This window comes from Aethalodelphis obliquidens, unplaced genomic scaffold (assembly GCF_003676395.1).
Source record: "Aethalodelphis obliquidens isolate GAN/ISIS:26980383/991018 unplaced genomic scaffold, ASM367639v1 scaffold9, whole genome shotgun sequence".
Classification (NCBI taxonomy): domain Eukaryota; kingdom Metazoa; phylum Chordata; class Mammalia; order Artiodactyla; family Delphinidae; genus Aethalodelphis; species Aethalodelphis obliquidens.
Window position 1 is genome coordinate 40,646,110 of NW_020837953.1, and position 17,837 is coordinate 40,663,946.

The following is a 17,837-nucleotide window of genomic DNA, read 5'->3' on the forward strand; positions in this document are numbered from 1 at the left end:
TTTTACCAAATCCATGTGACAAAAAGACAAAGAGCAAAGGAGTTTTGGATTGTGACAAGAGTGTTTTTAAAATTATGGATCATGAAAAATAAATAGGGTCGGAAGTGAAGAAAGGAGAAAGCCGAGGAACTGTTTGGAAGTAGAAAAGTCAATGGCCTGAAGGTGCTGAAAAGTTGGAAAGAGGCCACAGAGTGGCTGGTCACGTCTGCAGGCAGACTTTTGTTTCCAGGCACCCTCATTCACATCCAGGCTAATCCTGGATCTCCTCTAAACAGGGAAGCGGGCAGTGGTTGGCTCAGAAAGTAGAAAAACATAATCGTGGTTCTGCAGCTTTGATGCCACAACTAGGTTCACATCTCTGCTTCATCACTTGCAAGATGCGTGACAGCTGGCAATTCATTTACCCTGAGACTCCGTTTTCCCTTCTTCAAAAGGGAAACAAAAACATCGTATGTTGGTGCGAGGACTTGAGATAATGCACATAAAGCGCTTAACACAGTGCCTGGCACACAGTAAGCGCTGAACACGTAGGAGCTGTTATTGTGATATTTGGAATAGAAAACCAAGAAACGGTTACAAGGCGAACAATTCTAAGTGTACAAGTAACTGTTATTACAGTAGGCGCATGCGCCTGTCCACGAGCTACGGCTAGGGCGAACGCTGCGCATGCGCCGGAAGTTGCAGACGGGAAGCCAGCGAGGTCGGTTCCGCCCGACTCCAACATGGCGGCGCCCTTTGTCTGCTCTGAAGTGCTGTCCCCGGCCTCCTCGCTGCCGTGATGCACCTCCCTCTGCGGTGGGGTCCAGGACATGGCAGGTGAGGGTCAGCAAGCATCCGGGGCCGGAGGAGTCCCAGGAGTTGGGCGGAGGCGGCGCAGGATGGGGCGCGGCGGGACGCCGGGGACGGTTGTGTGGGGGAGGGGAGGGAAGTGGACTGAGAAGGGAACCCGGACTGAGGGGACCCCACAGGACAAGAGGGTGCGGGGCAAATGGGTGTGGGGCGCCGCCCGGCGAGCGGGCGGGGAGTGGGCGGGCGGACCGGACCCGCCGTCCCGGCGAGGGAGCGCGAGTCGCCTCCGGGCTGGGTGACACCCCAGCCGGTAGCATCTCCGCCCCCGCCGCCCGGCTGTCACCGCCCCTTGACCCCGCGCGCCGCAGCTGGTGGGCGTTCTGAGGCCGCGAGGTGGCGGGGTGCAGGCGTAGTTCTCTTTGGCCGGCGGGGCCCGACGGCACAAGCCTGTCAGGGCCTAGGAGGAGCTTGACGTGTAGGAGGCCGACACTGCCCCTGTATAAGATTATTTCATTCATTCGTTGGTTCCACAGACAGTGGTTCAGCTCTTGATAGGTTCTGGGGATAGAGAGAGTGATCCGGACTGGCATAGTGGTTAAAAAGTTTAAACTGTGGAGCCTGGCAGCCAGGTTTGAATCCCGACTCTGTGCTTGCCAACTGTGTCCTTCGTTAGTCTCTCGCTCCCTGTCACGGTTTCCTCATCCTTAAAGCAGAGTTGAGAATAAAATCTGCTTCCTAAAATGGTTATAAAGATTAAATGAGGTAATAGGTGTAAAGTACTGAGAATGCTTCCTGGCACAAAGTAAACGCTGTATGTGTTTGTTGCTGTTATCTTTCGTATCCACATCATCACCCAGAGCTCAGAGATTCATGTGGGAGACATACAGATACATAGGCAATTCTGATATGATGGAAGAAAAGCAGAAAAGTTCTTGCTCTGGAAACACTGAGTAGAGGCACCTCACTCAGTCTAGGCGAATCCAGGGAGGCTTCTGTTCCCCAGGAAACTGAGACCTGAAGGATGCTTGGGGAGCACGGGCAGGAAAGAGGGAGAGTATTCTCAGTTGAAGATAGAGTTTGTGAGAAAGCTGGGAAGCCAGTGTAATAATTAAATGAAGTTCTCTGCCTAGAGACAGAGATTAGAGGTAAGACTAAAGAGGCAGTCTGGTCTGGTCCTAGGGGGCCCTCCCCACTTTTCTTTTTTTTTTTCGCCAGCATGCGGGATCCTTAGTTCCCTGACCAGGGATCGAACCCATGCCCCCTGCAGTGGAGGCAGTAGAAGCCGGAGTCTTAACCACTGGACCACCAGGGAAGTCCCCTAGAGGGCCTTTTAAACTTAGCTGTGGACTTGAAATTTTAGGTTAATGGGACTCCATTTAAAAGTCAGATTTGCGGGCTAGAAAGATCACTCTAGTTAAAGAACGTATTAAAGGGAGTGGGCCCGGAGGCCAATTAAGAGGTTACTAGAACTATCAGGTGAGAAACGAGGGTGGACTTGAGTTAGATTAGAGGCAGAAGGGTGGGGAGAGATGTTTTGGAGGTAGACTTGGCCAAAGTGGGTGATTACTTAGATGAGGGGTTTAGAGGCAGGGAGGAGTCAGGCTGACTCCACATGTTTGGCTGGTGGCTGGTGGGGCGGCTCAGTGGGATAGGGGGCAGGATGGGGGGCAGGTCTGAGGAGGGAAGATAAATTTCGTTTTGAACATGTTGAAAGTAGGTGCCTGTAAAACGTCCAAGTGGAGCTGTCGGGGGTGACCTGGCGTCCAGCGAAGGCCACTGAAGTTGCGGGCAGGGATGTGTCACCTGGGTGAGGGTCTGGAATGAGAAGCACGGTGTCCAGGACATCCCGGAGGAATGCTAACGCTGTAATGATACTTGGACACAGCCTCATTGCTTTTGCTTGTCGACCTCGTGTTATGTCTTTCGGGCAGCAGGCGTTCCTGAGTGTAGGGAATGGCACTGGCTTTATTGATCTTTGTGTCTCAGATGTCCAGCACAGGGGCTGGCGTGCAGCAGGCCAGTAACAATCCAATTTAACGCTTACTGAACACTTTGTGCCAGGCTCAGTGCTCAGTGCTCTGCATTTGCCTGTGTTTGGTGGATGGAAGGGCAGCTCTTAGGGAGCAGATACCTTGCAGTTTCTCATCAGTTTTTCCACTTGGTCTTCGATTCAGGTAATGAGCTGGAGGAGGAGCGCCAAGCTGGAGTTGCCCCAGACAAACTGTCAGAACAGAGTAGCCTGGGCTACTTGGAAATCTGAGGTATGTCTGTAATACTCAAAGATGAAACAAACCAGGAGGTCAGTTTGTTTGTCCTTCTTCTCGAGGCTCAATGTGATTCAAATCACCCTTTTAAGATAGCTTTTTCTTTAAAATTATACAGTAATGACAAAATCCTAGTTAGTTTGGTTGGGAGAATGTTGATAACATTATTGTCGTTTTACTAACAAAGATCATGCTAGGTTAATCCCTGGGCAATGTTCACACTTTGTTTTAAGTAAGTACAAACCAAAATGCTCCAAAATACAGTGGCTGAAAGGAAATAGAAATTTATTCCTCACTCCTTCACAGACTGGAAGTAGGCAGTCCAGAGCTGGTCAGGGCAGCTCACTCTGTTCCATGAAGTTATCCAGACACAGGGTTTCATTGATCATGTGGCTCTCCTTGCTCAAACCCAGTCTTCCATCTCATGGACTAAGCTGGCTGCTCTAGCTCCTGCCATCACGGATGCACTCTGTCTGGCAGAGAGGGAAAGACAGAGTGGGGAGCACACGCTTATTCCTTTTAAGGTTCTAATGTTTAGAGGTACATATTTTTGTACAGCATGTCCCCAAACACAAGCATCTGGTGTGCAACCAAAGGAGGAATCACGACTATTCCAGTGCTAGAGAGAAAGCTGGCTGACAGAACCTGCTCTGTCCCCAGTGTGACTAGATTGCTGGCTTTGGGGGTTGGGCCCAGCCCAAGGGAAGTCCACTGCACTGGTGAAAGAGGGTGGGGTGTGTTTCCCAGGCCTCTGGGTCTCCAAGGCAGGCTCCCCTGGCTTTGGGTAGTTTGTGTTGCTTGGGCCCAGAGAGTCCGGGCTTGTTTACTCATTCAGTGTTTTCTGTGCCTGACGTGTCAGACACTGCGCTGGGGGCTCGGGATGTGAAGATAAGTGAGACTGGATCCTGGGAGCAAGGAGCTCTTAGCCACATGGGTGATCACAGTACAACACAAGGAACACCACAGATACCTGTTCAAAAGTGTGTGGTGTACAGAAGGAGGATGACTGACGTTGGAAGGCTGTACTGAGGTGGTGAAGATTCAGAGTACATAACATGTTTTGGATTGATAACTATAAAGGTCCCCTCAGATAGAGGCGGCAAGGACTCTGGAGTTGGGTGTGAATCCCTGCTTCCCTGGTTAGTGGCTCTCTGTCTTGAGGGTCAGTTACTTCATTCCTCTTCCTCAGTTTCCTCATCTGTAAAATAGGGATAACAATGTTTACTTCAGAGAACTGTTTTGAGAATTATGTGAGGTCAAGCAAGTAATTCACGGGATCTGCTGTGAACATGTCAGTTCCCTCCTGCTGCAAGGTGTGGGGTGGTTCGAAGCCAGAGAAACACGTTAGGATTGCGGTTGAAGAACACCCAGACCGATAGGGAAGCCAGGTTGCGGTCTGTCCCTCTCGAGGCAGGAATTATCCAGGTTGTACTCAGAGGATCAAGGACTGCTCTGTGCACTCCCTGTTTTTCTCAGGAGTTCCACCAATGTTCTAATTAAAGTTGTCAACCTGGATTCTCAGAGACCATATTCTGAAAGCTCTGGTGAGGGGTCCTTTGGGAAGGAAAGGATTCCCTCTGCCTGGTTAACTCCTTCAAGCTCAAATGCTTCTGGGAAACCTTCTCCCAGCCCTACTCACCCTTGCACCCCCGCCCCAGCTGAGTTTGGAGCCCCTCCTCTGTGATTTCTTAGCATCCTGCAATGACCTTGCAGTACTTTTTTTTTTTTTTTGGCTGCGTTGGGTCTTTGTTGCTGTGTGCGGCCTCTCTCTAGTTGCCGCAAGTGGGGGCTACCTTTCGTTGTGGTGCGTGGGCTTCTCATTGCGGTGGCTTCTCTTGTTGTGGAGCACGGGCTCTAGACACGCGACTTCAGTAGTTGTGGTGCGTGGGCTCAGTAGCTGTGGCTTGCGGGCTCTAGAGCACAGCCTCAGTAGTTGTGGCGCACGGGGTTAGTTGCTCCGCAGCATGTGGGATCTTCTTGGACCAGGGCTCGAACCCATCTCCCCTGCATTGGCAGGCGGATTCTTAACCACTGCACCACCAGGGAAGCACCTCGGAGTACATTCTTACCTCCTATGATGATCATAGGTTATCTTGCCTGTCTCCCTGTGAGACCACCAGCAGCTCGTGGGCAGAGACAGGGTCTTATTCCTCCTGGTATTCCCACTGTGTAGGTCATTTCCTGGCACGCAGTTGGTGCTCAGTAAACATTGTTGGATGACTGGATGATCGACCAGTGGCGCTGGAGAGACCTCCAGTGTGATGAGGGTTTGGCATACTATTAATGAAGAGAGGACAACCCAATGGTTTATTTGGTGTTTGGGTGTAATATGAGATGTGGACATGGTAAACTATGACCTAAACTATGAGAGTCTAGGTCAGAGATAGTTTCTCTGTCTTTCTTTTTCCAGTAGAGCAGGGTTTCTCAGCGTCGACATTATTGCCATTTGGGGCTTAGTGAGTCTTTGTCTTGGGGGCCGTCCTGTGCACAGGATGCAAGTAGCATCTCTGGCCTCTGTCCACAGATGCCAGTAGCCCCCACCTACCTCCAAGTATGGCAGCTGACAATGTCTCCAGAAGAGGCTGTACGTCTCCTGGGGCAAAATTGCCCCCAGCTAAGAACCCCTGAGGTACAGGGTGCTGGTTAGAAGCTTGAACTTCTAAGCCAAGCATACCTGAGCTGGTCCTTATACTTACTAGCTGTGTGCCTTTGGGCAAAGTACTTGACCTCTCTTAAGCCTCCACTTCCTCGGGTGTGAAGTGGAGATAATGATGACCTCACACAAACTTTATTGGGTGGAATTATTAATGAGGTAATGCATGTAAAATGCTTAGTCAAGTCCTTGACTCCGTAATTGGTAACCAGCATTATTATGTGTTAGGAGAGGATGACCCTGTGAGGGTCAAGAAAGAAAGTGTGCAGAGTTGAGGAAGAAAAAAATGTTTAGGACAGGAATACATGCATGAGGTCCAAAAATCAGAAGGTTCTAACAAAAGTACTGGGGAAAGTAAGTCACCCTCCCACGCCTGACCCGGTTCCCCTCGCAGATAACTATTAACAGCGTTTGTGTGTCGTGCCCGGGCTCTTCTGTGCATATATACGTCTGTATGTATATATAAGGAGGACCATTTTTAAGTGCCAAATGGCTTGATTTCGTTGCACATATACTGAACCTTCCATTTAGAACGCTGAAAGGGCAGCCTCTGTGGGCAGAGCTTCAGTTTTAACAGTTTGCCACAGAAGAGAGCAGGTGGCCCACTCTCTACCGTCCTGGAATTCCCCCAAGATGGTGCCGCGTGGGTGGCACGGAGGTACTCAGACGTGGTGTCTGTCAGGGTAACAGACACCACAAAAGGGAGGGACCCCAACCTTAGAGGAAATGAAAAACTCCCAGTACCTTTTGTGCACAAAGCATATTGTCCTGGAGACCATTATCTACCTCTTTTGCTGGCCACATTTTTAAATGATTGAAATCACAGAGGTCACAAAGAGTAGGCATTTTAGCACCGAGTGCTTTCAGCATTTGCTGCAGATGTGTGTGTTGAGTGTCAGCATAGGTGCCTGGCACTCTCGGAGGTCCTCATGGGTGTCAGTAGCTCAGCAGTCCGAGGACCGATTGAGGCTGACCTCAATAATGTAGTCACAGATACGTACAGAAAACCAGAGCATGGGCTCTTCCATTCAAACCTGCTTGTTATGAATTGGAGAGATCAGCCTTGAGCTTCAAAGGAAGGAAGCAAAGGGCATGGTTAGAATTGAGAGTTGTTCACTCATGTCTAAACCGCAGAATGCAGAGCCTCAGAGGTGGCAATTCCAGCCGAGAGTAGGGACCTAGCCCGAAGGGAGGCTTGGTGGGTTCATTGTTACATCAAAAACATACTCAGCTTCTGGTCTTAAAAGGTCTGGCAGCAGAACCTGTTCTCCTCACCCCACCCGCACTACTTCCTGTACTGGCCGATTAAGCAGTAATTTTCCTGTCCTGAATGGAAGGCTCCAGGGTTCAGTGGGAAGTTGTATCTCTCCAGCTTCGGCTTCGGAGCCAGGGTGGTGAAGCACTTCTCATTACTATAGTCTCAGGGCTGGGTGGGCCCCTGTCAGGGACTTTCCTGGTTTAGTGTAACTCAGTCAGCTGCCCAAGTTAATGCTTCAAATCATTGCTTAAAGTCAGAAGGAACATTGTTTAATTTTGTAAATTGTCTTTTTAAATATTGAGTAGATACAAAAGAATACTGTACCATATAAAGGAAAAGGATACAAGGAACACCCATGTACCCATCACCCAGTTTACAAAAAAAAATGTTACCATTACCTTTGGAGTGCCCTCCCTGATCCTGTCCCATTCCCACCCCCACCTAATCATTGAATTTGGCTTTTATCATTCTCTTGCTTTTCTATTTTTTACTTTTTTTTTTTTTGGCTGTGCCAAGCCTGCTTGTGGGATTTTAGTTCCCTGACCAGGGATTGAACCTGGGCCACAGCCGTGAAAGTTCTGCATCCTAACCACTGGACCGCCAGGGAATTCCCACCTCTAGCTTTTCTTTATAGTTTTACCACATGTGTTTGTATTGCTAAGCAATGTATTGTTTAATTTTGCATGTTTTTGAACTAAATAAATCATTTCGTTATTTTTCAGTGATCTAAATTTTTTCCTTAACATATGTTCTTGAGATTAAGCCATGTTACATATAGGTGTATTTCATTTTCACTGATGAATTATGTTCCATTGTATGAGAACATATCCATTCTGTTGTTGATGGACATTTGACTTGTTTCCAGTATTTTGCTGAGACAGACAGTGATGCTGTGACCATTCCTGGGACACATGTGTACAGCCTCTCAGGGTACATCCCTGGGAGGAGGACTGGATCACAGGGTGCGTGCATCTTCAATTTGACCAAATAATACCAAATAGTTTCCAAAGTGGTTTCCGCAATTTACACTTCAACTGACAATTCTGTTTGCTTCACATCCTCCAAACAATGATATTATCACATTAAAAAATTTTTGCTAACCTGTTGGAAGGTCAGTGATACCTTATATGGTTTTTTCTTTTTTAATAAACTTATTTTGTTTATTTATTTTTGGCTGCATTGGGTTTTTGTTGCTGCACACGGGCTTTCTCTAGTTGCGGTGAGCGGGGGCTAGTCTTCCTCGTGGTGTGTGGGCTTCTCATTGCGGTGGCTTCTCTTGTTGCGGAGCACGGGCTCTAGGCGCCCGGGCTTCAGTAGTTGTGGTGCACGGGCTTAGTTGCTCCGCGGCATGTGGGATCTTCCCAGACCAGGGATCGAACCTGTGTCCCCTGCGTTGGCAGGTGGATTCCTAACCACTGCTCCATGAGGGAAGCCCCCTCGTGGTTTTGATTTGCATTTTCATGATTATTAGTGTGTTGAGCATCTTTTCATGCATTAATGGATCATTCAGGTTTCAGCTTCTCTGAAACAATTGCTTAAATCTTTTGCTTATTTTTTTTATTGAATTGTTTGTCTTTTTATTTATATGTAGACTTTTTTTCTTGTTTTTTGTTTTGATACTAATCCTTTGTCAGTTAGTTGTGTTGTAATTATCCACTTCCAGTTTGTGGCTTGTCTTGTTACTCTAGCTTTTTTTTTTAATGAAAAGAAATTCTTTTTTTTTTTAATTAATTATTTATTTGGCTTTGTTGGATCTTTGTTGTGTTGTGTGGGCTTCTCATTGTGGTGGCTTCTCTTGTTGTGGAGCACAGGCTCTAGGCGCGCGGGCTTCAGTAGTTGTGGCATGCAGGCTCAGTAGTTGTGGCTCACGGGCTTAGCTGCTCTGCGGCATGTGGGATCCTCCTGGACCAGGGCACGAACCTGTGTCCCCTGTATTGGCAGGCAGATTCTTAACCACTGCACCACCAGAGAAGTCCCCAATGAACAGAAATTCTTAATTTTAATGTCATTTATCAATTTTTTAATAGCACTTTTTGTTTCTTTTTAAGAAGTTCCTACTTCAAGTTTATAAAGGTATTCCCCCATATATTGTCCTCCAAACATTTTATGATTTTGCCTTTTACATTAAGTTCTTTAGTCTGTTTATAATTATTTTTGTGTATGGTGTGAGATAAGGAGCTAATTTCTTTTTCCTTTTTTTTTAAACAAGCACATCAGATTGTCCCAGTACTATTTATTGAAAGAATATATCCCTTTCTTGTGGGTCTTTAATGTCACCAGTAACCATTATCATACATCAGGTGTCCACAAATATATGGGTCTATTTCTGGCCTCTTTACCGTCTATTCTCTATCTGTGTGCCAGTATCACACTCTAAGTTTTCATATAATAATTCTTGGTATCTGGTTAGGCTTTGGCCCTTTGCTTTTCCATCTTCATTTTAGATTGTGCTTATCAAATTCATAAAAATTGTTGGAGTCTTTTATTAGAATTGCTTTGAATTTTATTAGAATTGAATTTATTACGTATCAATTTGGGTAGAGTTGACATTTTTATGATATTGATCTTCTGATCCACGAATATGATATATCTCTCAATTTACATAACTCAGCAAATTCTAACTTTAGTCAGTGTCTTTACACTTTACTCTCAAGCAGTTAGGACCTTAATTCACTTTAATTCCTAACACTCCCTCCTCAACTTTTATTCTATAGGTGTGTGTGTTCTTTTTCAATTTTAGAAGACGTCATTTGTTCAGTATTTGTTTAGATTTACTTATTTCTTACTACCTTAGTTGGTTCTCACTCCTTCTTGCATTTAATACTTTCATTCTGGGATCACTTTTTAGCTACCTGAAGTGTACCTTTTATAATGTGTGAATTTGGGCTGTAGTCCATTTGGGGGCCATCTAACAGTTACAGATTCTCCCAGGGAGAATTTTATACCCTTCCATTTGGTGCCAAGATTTCATATAGGCTTTTTCTGTGCCATCTTCTTTCCACTAAGATATAACCCTTTGGGGCCAGCTTTATTCTGGAGGGCCCTCCCGAGAGACCTCCCTTCTTGGCGGCAGGGGGAGAACTCGAGCTCGCTCAGTTCTGCAAATGCCCTCGCTGCCCACCCTTATAGCTCCACTTGCTCTCTGGATTCCAGCCTTTGCTTAAGTTTGTTTCATCTGTCAGTATTCCTTACTGACTTGCCAGTTCTTCGAAGCACTTTAAAAGACGTCAAACAATTTTTCTTCAGTGTTGGTAGCCGCTTGTAACGCGAGCCAGCCAGCATGCCTGGTGTGCCGTGCTTCCAGAAATGCAGAGGCTTCAGAGTTTCAATTCTGTGTTTCCTTTGGCAGCAACAAACTCTGCAGGTTAGAACTAAGACTTAGTAACGTTCACTTCTGACTTTTTTTTATAACATGTTTTGTGACACTGATTAATATAAGGAAAGGGAGTTGGTAAGTGCCAATTAATGACAGAGAATTTGCCCTTTTGGGACAGACTAAGGACCTGGTGAACCCAGAATTCCGTGTCTGTCCACAGAAGTTTTGTCCTTGTTTAAAGTGAAAAGAGGACAGCTTGTAGAGTGTGGTGGACTTTGGCCTTGAATCTGGGCATGTCGTTGAGACCTGGGTCGGATGACAACTCCTCTAAGCCTCATTTTGCTCATCTGCACAATGGGGGTGATCATATTAATACTCTCCCAGAGGACTGTTGTGGGTATGGATGAGGTAGCATGTATATAGGAAACACTTTGCAGGCAGGTTGCCACGGCAGCTACTCCAGTTACTCCCTTAGTGGCCCTGTTAGACGTGTGCTCTCCACCGGTCGCTGCCCTTGGGAAACAGCGAGCCTACTATTTCTCTTGGCAGTAACCTCCCCTCAAGCGTTTAGCATGGTGGGACTTATTATTAGCAAGACTGTGTTTTCTCTAGATGCAGTCCCACAGTCCCACCCACAGTGCTTTACCAGGACTCACGATTTCCTTACAGCTGGGTAATACCCCATCAGGCTGGGAAATTGTAGCCTCTGCATGGGACTGTCTGATCAGTTACTTACATCTAAGCATTAATTTGTACCTAACCAGTGAATGTATTTAGAACTTACATCGGTAGTGATAGGTCTGACCCAGTGTACCACCTTCTGCTTCTGCTCGCTGGGGACATACACTGACCTACAGTGGAAACTCAGTCTCTTCAGTCTTCGCCAGTTTGAAACTGGAAGTGGTAACTTGTACTTATTCATATTCGATTATTAGTGAGGTTGAACGTCTTTTTTCTGTATCGAGTATATTGACCACTCATATTTCTTCTTTTGGGAATTGCCTGTTCATTTCTCTGACTCATTTTTCTGTTGGGAGATTTTTTCTTGTTGTTTAATTTTAATAACAGCTTTATTGAGACAGTCACATACCATACAATTCACCTATTTTAAGTGTATAATTCAATGGCTTTTAGTTTATTCACAGAGTTGTGCAGCCGTCACCACCAGAACATTTTCATCGTCCCCAAAAGGAGCCCACAGCCCATTAGCAGTCACTCCCCATTTACCTCTATCTCCCCCAGACCTAGGCAACCACTTTCTATCATTAGGGATTTGCCTGTTCTGGGCATTTCATATAAGTGGAATCACGCAACTTGTAGCCTTTTGTGGCTGGCTTCTTTCACGTAGCACAATATTTTCAAGGTTCGTTCAGGTTGTAGCACATATCAGTACTTTTCTTATTGTCAAATAATACTCTATTGTATGGATATACCACGTTTTATTTATCCATTCATTAGTTAATAGACATTTGGGCTGTTTTGACCTTTTGACTATTATGAATAACGCTGCTGTGAACACTTGTCTACAAGTTTTGTGTGGATGTACGTTTTCACTGTTGACTAATTTTAAGAGCCTTTTATATATCAGGACTATTATCCCTTATTTTCCATATAGGCTGTAAACATTTCCCCCCAGTTTATATTTGCATTTGGGAAGTTGAGAAGATAAGTGTAGAAATGTGAATGAAACAGAACATTTAGGTTTCTGACCAGTCTTTCATACCCCTAAGAATTAAGTTTGTGTACCCTCACTTCCCCACCCTAGTCCCCATAAGCAGCCCCTTGGGGCTGGCCGGCTTCCTTACATGGCCGTGCTGGTGCTCTCTCTGTCTCTCTTTCTCTGTGTCTCTGTCTCTCAGCCTGCCTGCCCTAGAACCAGGCAGCACTTAGGGTGGTTTCCAAGTTTCTGTCAGAAGCTCGCACTTCAAAATAGCTGGCTGAAAAACTGCCAGGGTTGCAAGTCATCCATTAAAAGGCCTCACGCTGCTGCAGGTGGTGGGTGGGAGGGGCAGGAGGTCCGCAGCACTGTTTCTTCAAGGGCCAGCACTGGGGCCTGAGCTGCTTGTAATCCTCCCAGGGCTGCTGTCCAAACACTCTCTTCTGGAGCGACACTCAGCATCTGGATTTGAGCAGCCTCACAGTTTTAAGAAATCCTTGGAAATTGAGACATTGAATTCTTGACCACTTTCTGTCCAGGCCTATCTTAAGGTTTTGAGGTCTCCTAGAACATTCCTCTAAAATATCCTCTTACACATTTCGTTTTGCCCAGTCAAGTTTTACAGAATATTAACTTTAGTTTAATTCTATTTGGAATAGTAAATGTACGACTTGATGTTGGCTTATATAGTTCATAGATGTTCGTATACAGTTTGTAGTTGATGTTCATGTCCTATATGTTCATATTCATAGTTCATGTTCATAGTTGGAAATCTTAAGATTTCCAATATAGGGAAAGTTTTAGATGAAAAAAAAAAACTCTGCTAAATGCTAGATAAATATCTCATTTTTATTGTCATTCACATGGTGTCTGTTATACTTCAAATGCATGCATTTGTAGTCTTATTAATGAAATCATTTACTCAGCATTTATTAAATCTTAACAGTAGAAGGGACCTTCACAGTTACTAATTGTAATAAGGAAACAAACCCAGAAAAAGTCAGTCACATGAAAAGCATGTGCTACCTTGAAGTCCATATACGTCTACCTCCTAATAATTAGTATTCAACCTACTGTTTTCTTTTGCTTTGGATTCTTGATCTTAACTAATACCATGGGACAACTAATCCTTCCTTTGGACTTGTTATAGTCTATCCTCTTCCTCAATGAAAGCCTCGTTGCTCCTCCAAAATCATCATGTTCTTTGTAGAAAGAAGTTAGCGGGACTTCCCTGGTGGCGCAGTGGTTAAGAATCCACCTGCCAGTGCAGGGGATACGGGTTCAATCCCTGGTCCGGGAAGATCCCACATGCCACAGAGCAACTAAGTCCGTGCGCCACAACTACTGAGCCTGCTCTCTAGAGCCCACGAGCCACAACTACTGAAGCCTGCGCGCCTAGAGCCCACGTTGCGCAACAAGAGAAGCCACCGCAATGAGAAGCCCACGCACCACAACGAAGAGTAGCCCCTGCTCTCTGCAACTAAAGCCCGCACACAGCAATGAAGACCCAACACAGCCATAAATAAATAAATAACCTTTTAATTAAAAAAAAAGAAGGTAGGGCTTCCCTGGTGGCTCAGTGGTTGAGAGTCCGCCTGCCGATGCAGGGGACATGGGTTCGTGCCCTGGTCTGGGAAGATCCCACATGCCGTGGAGCGGCTGGGCCCGTAAGCCATGGCCGCTGAGCCTGCGCGTCCGGAGCCTGTGCTCTGCAACGGGAGAGGCCACAGCAGTGAGAGGCCTGCGTACCGTTAAAAAAAAAAAAAAAAGAAGGTAGCTTTTGCCTTCAAGTACAAAGCACCTCTGCCTTGCCTTATGGTTACGGTTGAGTGGAATAAGCATTGCAGTTTGCAGGGCCTTTTCCTGATCTTTTTTCAGGTTGAAGCTTTATCTGTCGTGGGTGCCTGGGTTACTGATGAGATTTTACGTCCATTTTTAGAAGATAGGGCCAGGAGGAGAGCATTGGGTTCCCCATTTTCCTGTAATAGATCGATGTTGCTGGCATTGGTTTATATGTAGTCATATAAGAATGATGATGGCCAGCGGCAGCTCTGTGAAGTGGAAGCTTTTATTATCATCTGCATTTTACAGAAATGGAATTGAGGTGCAGAGATTTAAGTACTCTTACCCCAGCTTAACCCCAGCTTAAGCTGGACTTAACCACCTTTGGCTGGATTCCAAGGCAGGGGTTTTAACCGGGTGTGGGGAGTCAGTCAGCCCCCTGAGTGTGTGTGACTCTCCCAGGAGAGGCCTTCAGTGCCTTCGAAGTGTCGGAGGGGTTCATCTGGGTCTGGAAAAGGCTACCAGCTGCTCTTCTAGGGGATTTTCCATTTTGTCCCCTTAAGGAATTTTTGCTCATCATGTTTTCCCGAGTGACACATTCTTTGTGCAAATTATCATAATTTTCCATTTCCCTTATGAGAAATTTTTCCTGTTGAGAAGTTTTCAGTCACCAAGTCTTGTAGAAAATGTCTGAAAGGTTTACGGTGAATAGAAACAAAGAAACTCTGACTTTGTGGACATTTTCTTTTTTTCTCTCTTTTTTCTTTCTTCCCTCCTTCCCTCCTTGTTTTACTTTCTCAGTTTTAATATTTTAATAGATAACATTTACAAATGGTAAAACAAAACAAACAAACAAAAAATCCAGAAAGGATACAGAGTGAAAAGTGTAAGTCCTTTCCACCCTTCCCCTGCTGCTCTGAGGGGATCCCCGTTACCACTTTCTTGTTATGTCCCTCCAGAGATGTGGGCGTTTTCTTAGAAACGTGAGTAAGAGGTAGGAATTCTCAGCCTGAGATGTGGTTTTGGACAAGCAGCATGGCCCAGCTTCTCCCGGGAAGGGTCGGATACTAAATATTAAGGGACGTTGGGGCACTCGAGGAAGAGGTACTGAAAACCTTCAAAGGATGCTATAATCTTCAGCAGGAGGGCCGCTTGCACAGGCTGCTCAGAAAGACCCACAGTAATTGTGTTGGATTCTGGGCACCAGCCAGAGCCTCCTGGTGCCAGCGGGGGGTGACGTTGTGCCATTCTTCACGTCCTGAGGGTCCAGCGCTGCGGGACTTCCTGAGTTGTTTTTCTGCTTCTGCTCTTGCCCCTTCAGCCTGTTCTCCATACTCATGCAGCCAGAGTGACCTTTCAGAAATGTGAGTCTAACCGTGGCTCTCTCTTGCTTAAACCCCTGGCGTGACTCCCATCAGCTGGGGATGAAGCTAAGTCCTGGTGTGATAGGTGTGGCCTCCAGCCTGTCCCTCCAGCTGCATTTCTCACCACTTTTTCCACTCACTTGTTAATCTCATGATGTGAAGCGTGCTGTTCTCCCCCGGCCCAGTCCCCAAGCGTGCACACCACTCTCTGTCATGCATCCAACACTGTTGCTTGTGCTGATCTTTACCTGGACGCCCTTCCTGCCTTTGTTCGTGTGCTTTTAGATGTACAAAGCACCACTTCCTTCCAGGTTGGCACTCAGTGGCACCTCTCAGCTCTCATCAGTGGGTAGTGACGGTCTGGGTCTTTCTCTCCGGGGGAAGGTCCTCGAGAGTGGGTGCCCAGACAGCCTTGGCCTTACTCCCTTGGAGCCGCCAGCTCCCAGCAGGGCACCCGCACTAGGTAGTGCTCTGCAGTTGACTTTAAGGTACTGTCCACTACCCTGTCCCCTCAGCCCACCACATGCAAAGATTGGACCCCAAATCCATCTGTATTTAACTTGAGTGGGTGATTCTTCCCAGGCTTTCTGCCCTAAGTCACACAGTCACAAAGACCTGACAGCAGAAGTTTGAAGCCAGGTAGGAACAAAGTCCATGTGCTTTTTTGTCACGTTGGACTAGAGTGTGGCTACTTTGGTCTCCAGCTGCCTTCCCGAGGCCTTGACCAGCTGCCTTTTCCAAAAGCAGCCATGCGATTCACTGGTAAAGGGACTTCACTGGGATAACCTGGTTTGTTTTGTTTTAATTAATTTTAATTAATTTGTTTTAATTAATTTTTCCTTGTTTGTTTCACTGTGTATCAGTCACAGACTTTGTTAGAGAAAAAATATCTAATTCTACTTTTGCCCAGATTTGTGCAATACTCCTTGTTATTTATCTTCTTTAATCCTCACAGCCATTGTGTATATGGTGGTTCTCCAATTTAACGGGTGAGCAATCTAGAACTCAGGGAGGCTTGCTCGAGCCCCCCTTGGTAATATTGGAGCCAGGATTCAAATGCATGTGCTTTGAGTCTGAGTCCATACGTCTTGTCTCTTCTTTATACAATAATCTCTCCCAGGGTGGTCCCGTTCCATCTTGTGGCAAAGACTAGAATGAAGCGAAGAGATCTGTTCAGCCATCTCTGCTGTTGACATCTCAACCGTAGTTGGCCAAAACAGAACTCTTGCTCTCCTCCCACTACACCTTTGCTCCCACAATCATTCCTCACCTCAGTCAGTGGCACTGCCACTTGGCCAGGCTAAAACCTTGGCCAGGTTTCTCAGGCTAAAAATTCTGGTGTCATCCTTGCCTCCTTTCTTTTCTCACAACCCACAGCTACTTGCTCAGCCATTATGTTGGCTCCACCAAAACATATCCCTAATCTGACTGCTTCTTTCCACCTCCACCTTGGTGGAGGCCTCCTCCCTCTCTTGCTTCTTTCCTGGTGTTCCTGTGTCCACGCTTGCCCCCTTGCAGTCACTCTTCTGCTCTCAACCCTCCTAGGGCGCCCCAGCATACTTAGAACTCCAAAGCCTAACTGGCCTCTAAAACCCTGAGTGATCGCAGCCTCTCCTGCTGCCAACCTCAGCGCTTCTCATCCTCCCACTCGCTTCCTCCTTTTCAGGCACGCCAGCCCCTTTTGCCAAGGCCACACCCGTCTCAGGACCTTTGCATTTGCTCTACCTTGTACCTACTGTAACGGTCCCTGGGCTTATGGTAGCATGGCTCACTCTTATTCTGGTCTTTGCTTAAATGTCACCTCCTCGAGAGCGGTCCTCCTTGACCTTCTCTTAGGTAGTTAATAGCCTCTGCCTCAGCTTGCTTAGGTTCCCTTCACAGCACTTAGTATGTGACATTATGTATTATATTGATTTATTACCTGTCTTCCCCGCCAGGCTCAAAGTGAGAATACTGCCCCTAAGGTGAGCACAGAGTAGGCACTCATTAAATGTTTGAGAAATTCTTTGGCCTTTGTTTATATCTGTTTCTTAATTTATGGACTGAGGACCCAGGGGGAATGCAGTATGTATGAGTAGTTGTGCGGCTGTATCACACCACAGACCTTCTGTGTATTAGGGGAGATTTATCCTTCACTTACACAGAACTGCTTCTCAAATACATATTAGTGCTGTTGTGATTAATAGATGGGAAATTCATTTTTCATAGTGGTTTTTGTCTATATTTTTTCAGTTAACAAGCACCAAAAGTACAATGATCATTTCAGAATATTTTGACCTTGAGTTGGTCCTATTCAACAAGGCCAGGAATTGGTTCTATACCAGGCCTGTACCCCAACTTGATCTGAGGGCAAAGTCCTAGGGTAGGTGCTATAAACAGCTGTAAGGAAGAAACAAGAAGTCGGCCTACCCAGCAATGAGTTTATTAAACTTGGTAGGGGAGTCCCCCTACCAGTATAATTTCAGGCTGTGTCCATGTGCCACCACCACTCAGGGAGTACTGGGCAGAGGGGAGCAGGGGAGACGTTGGGAGAATGATCAGACCCCATGCCAGTCCCACATGTTCTGATTTTGTCTTTTTGGTAGCAAGGCCCTTGGTTTATCCCGTGTCAAGCTTCAAGAGTCCCCAGAGCAAGTACTAGCATGATGGGTTCTAAACTGGCACAGGTGCTGGGGTACAGGACACACTTTCTTCAGGGCCAGCCAGCCTTCCCGCTCAGCCACGTTCCTAGAGCAGTAGGGTCCATCGGGGGTC

General features: G+C 46.4%; 1 protein-coding gene across 5 annotated transcripts in view; it reads left to right on the forward strand.

The window, feature by feature from the left end:
- The first annotated feature begins 666 nt into the window (after nucleotides 1-666).
- Nucleotides 667-17,837, forward strand: part of ZBTB17 (zinc finger and BTB domain containing 17) — a 30,583-nt gene continuing 13,412 nt past the window's right edge. For 3 of the 5 annotated variants that reach the window (XM_027110056.1, XM_027110065.1, XM_027110059.1), the window contains exons 1-2: nucleotides 667-816; nucleotides 2,964-3,050. Coding sequence is in view for 2 of the 5 variants with exons in the window: in XM_027110057.1 (XP_026965858.1) it covers nucleotides 810-816 (7 nt within the window). In the remaining 3 variants the exon portion in view is untranslated. The remainder of the gene's footprint in view (nucleotides 817-2,963; nucleotides 3,051-17,837) is intronic. The other 2 variants (XM_027110057.1, XM_027110055.1) reach the window with 2 other exon arrangements.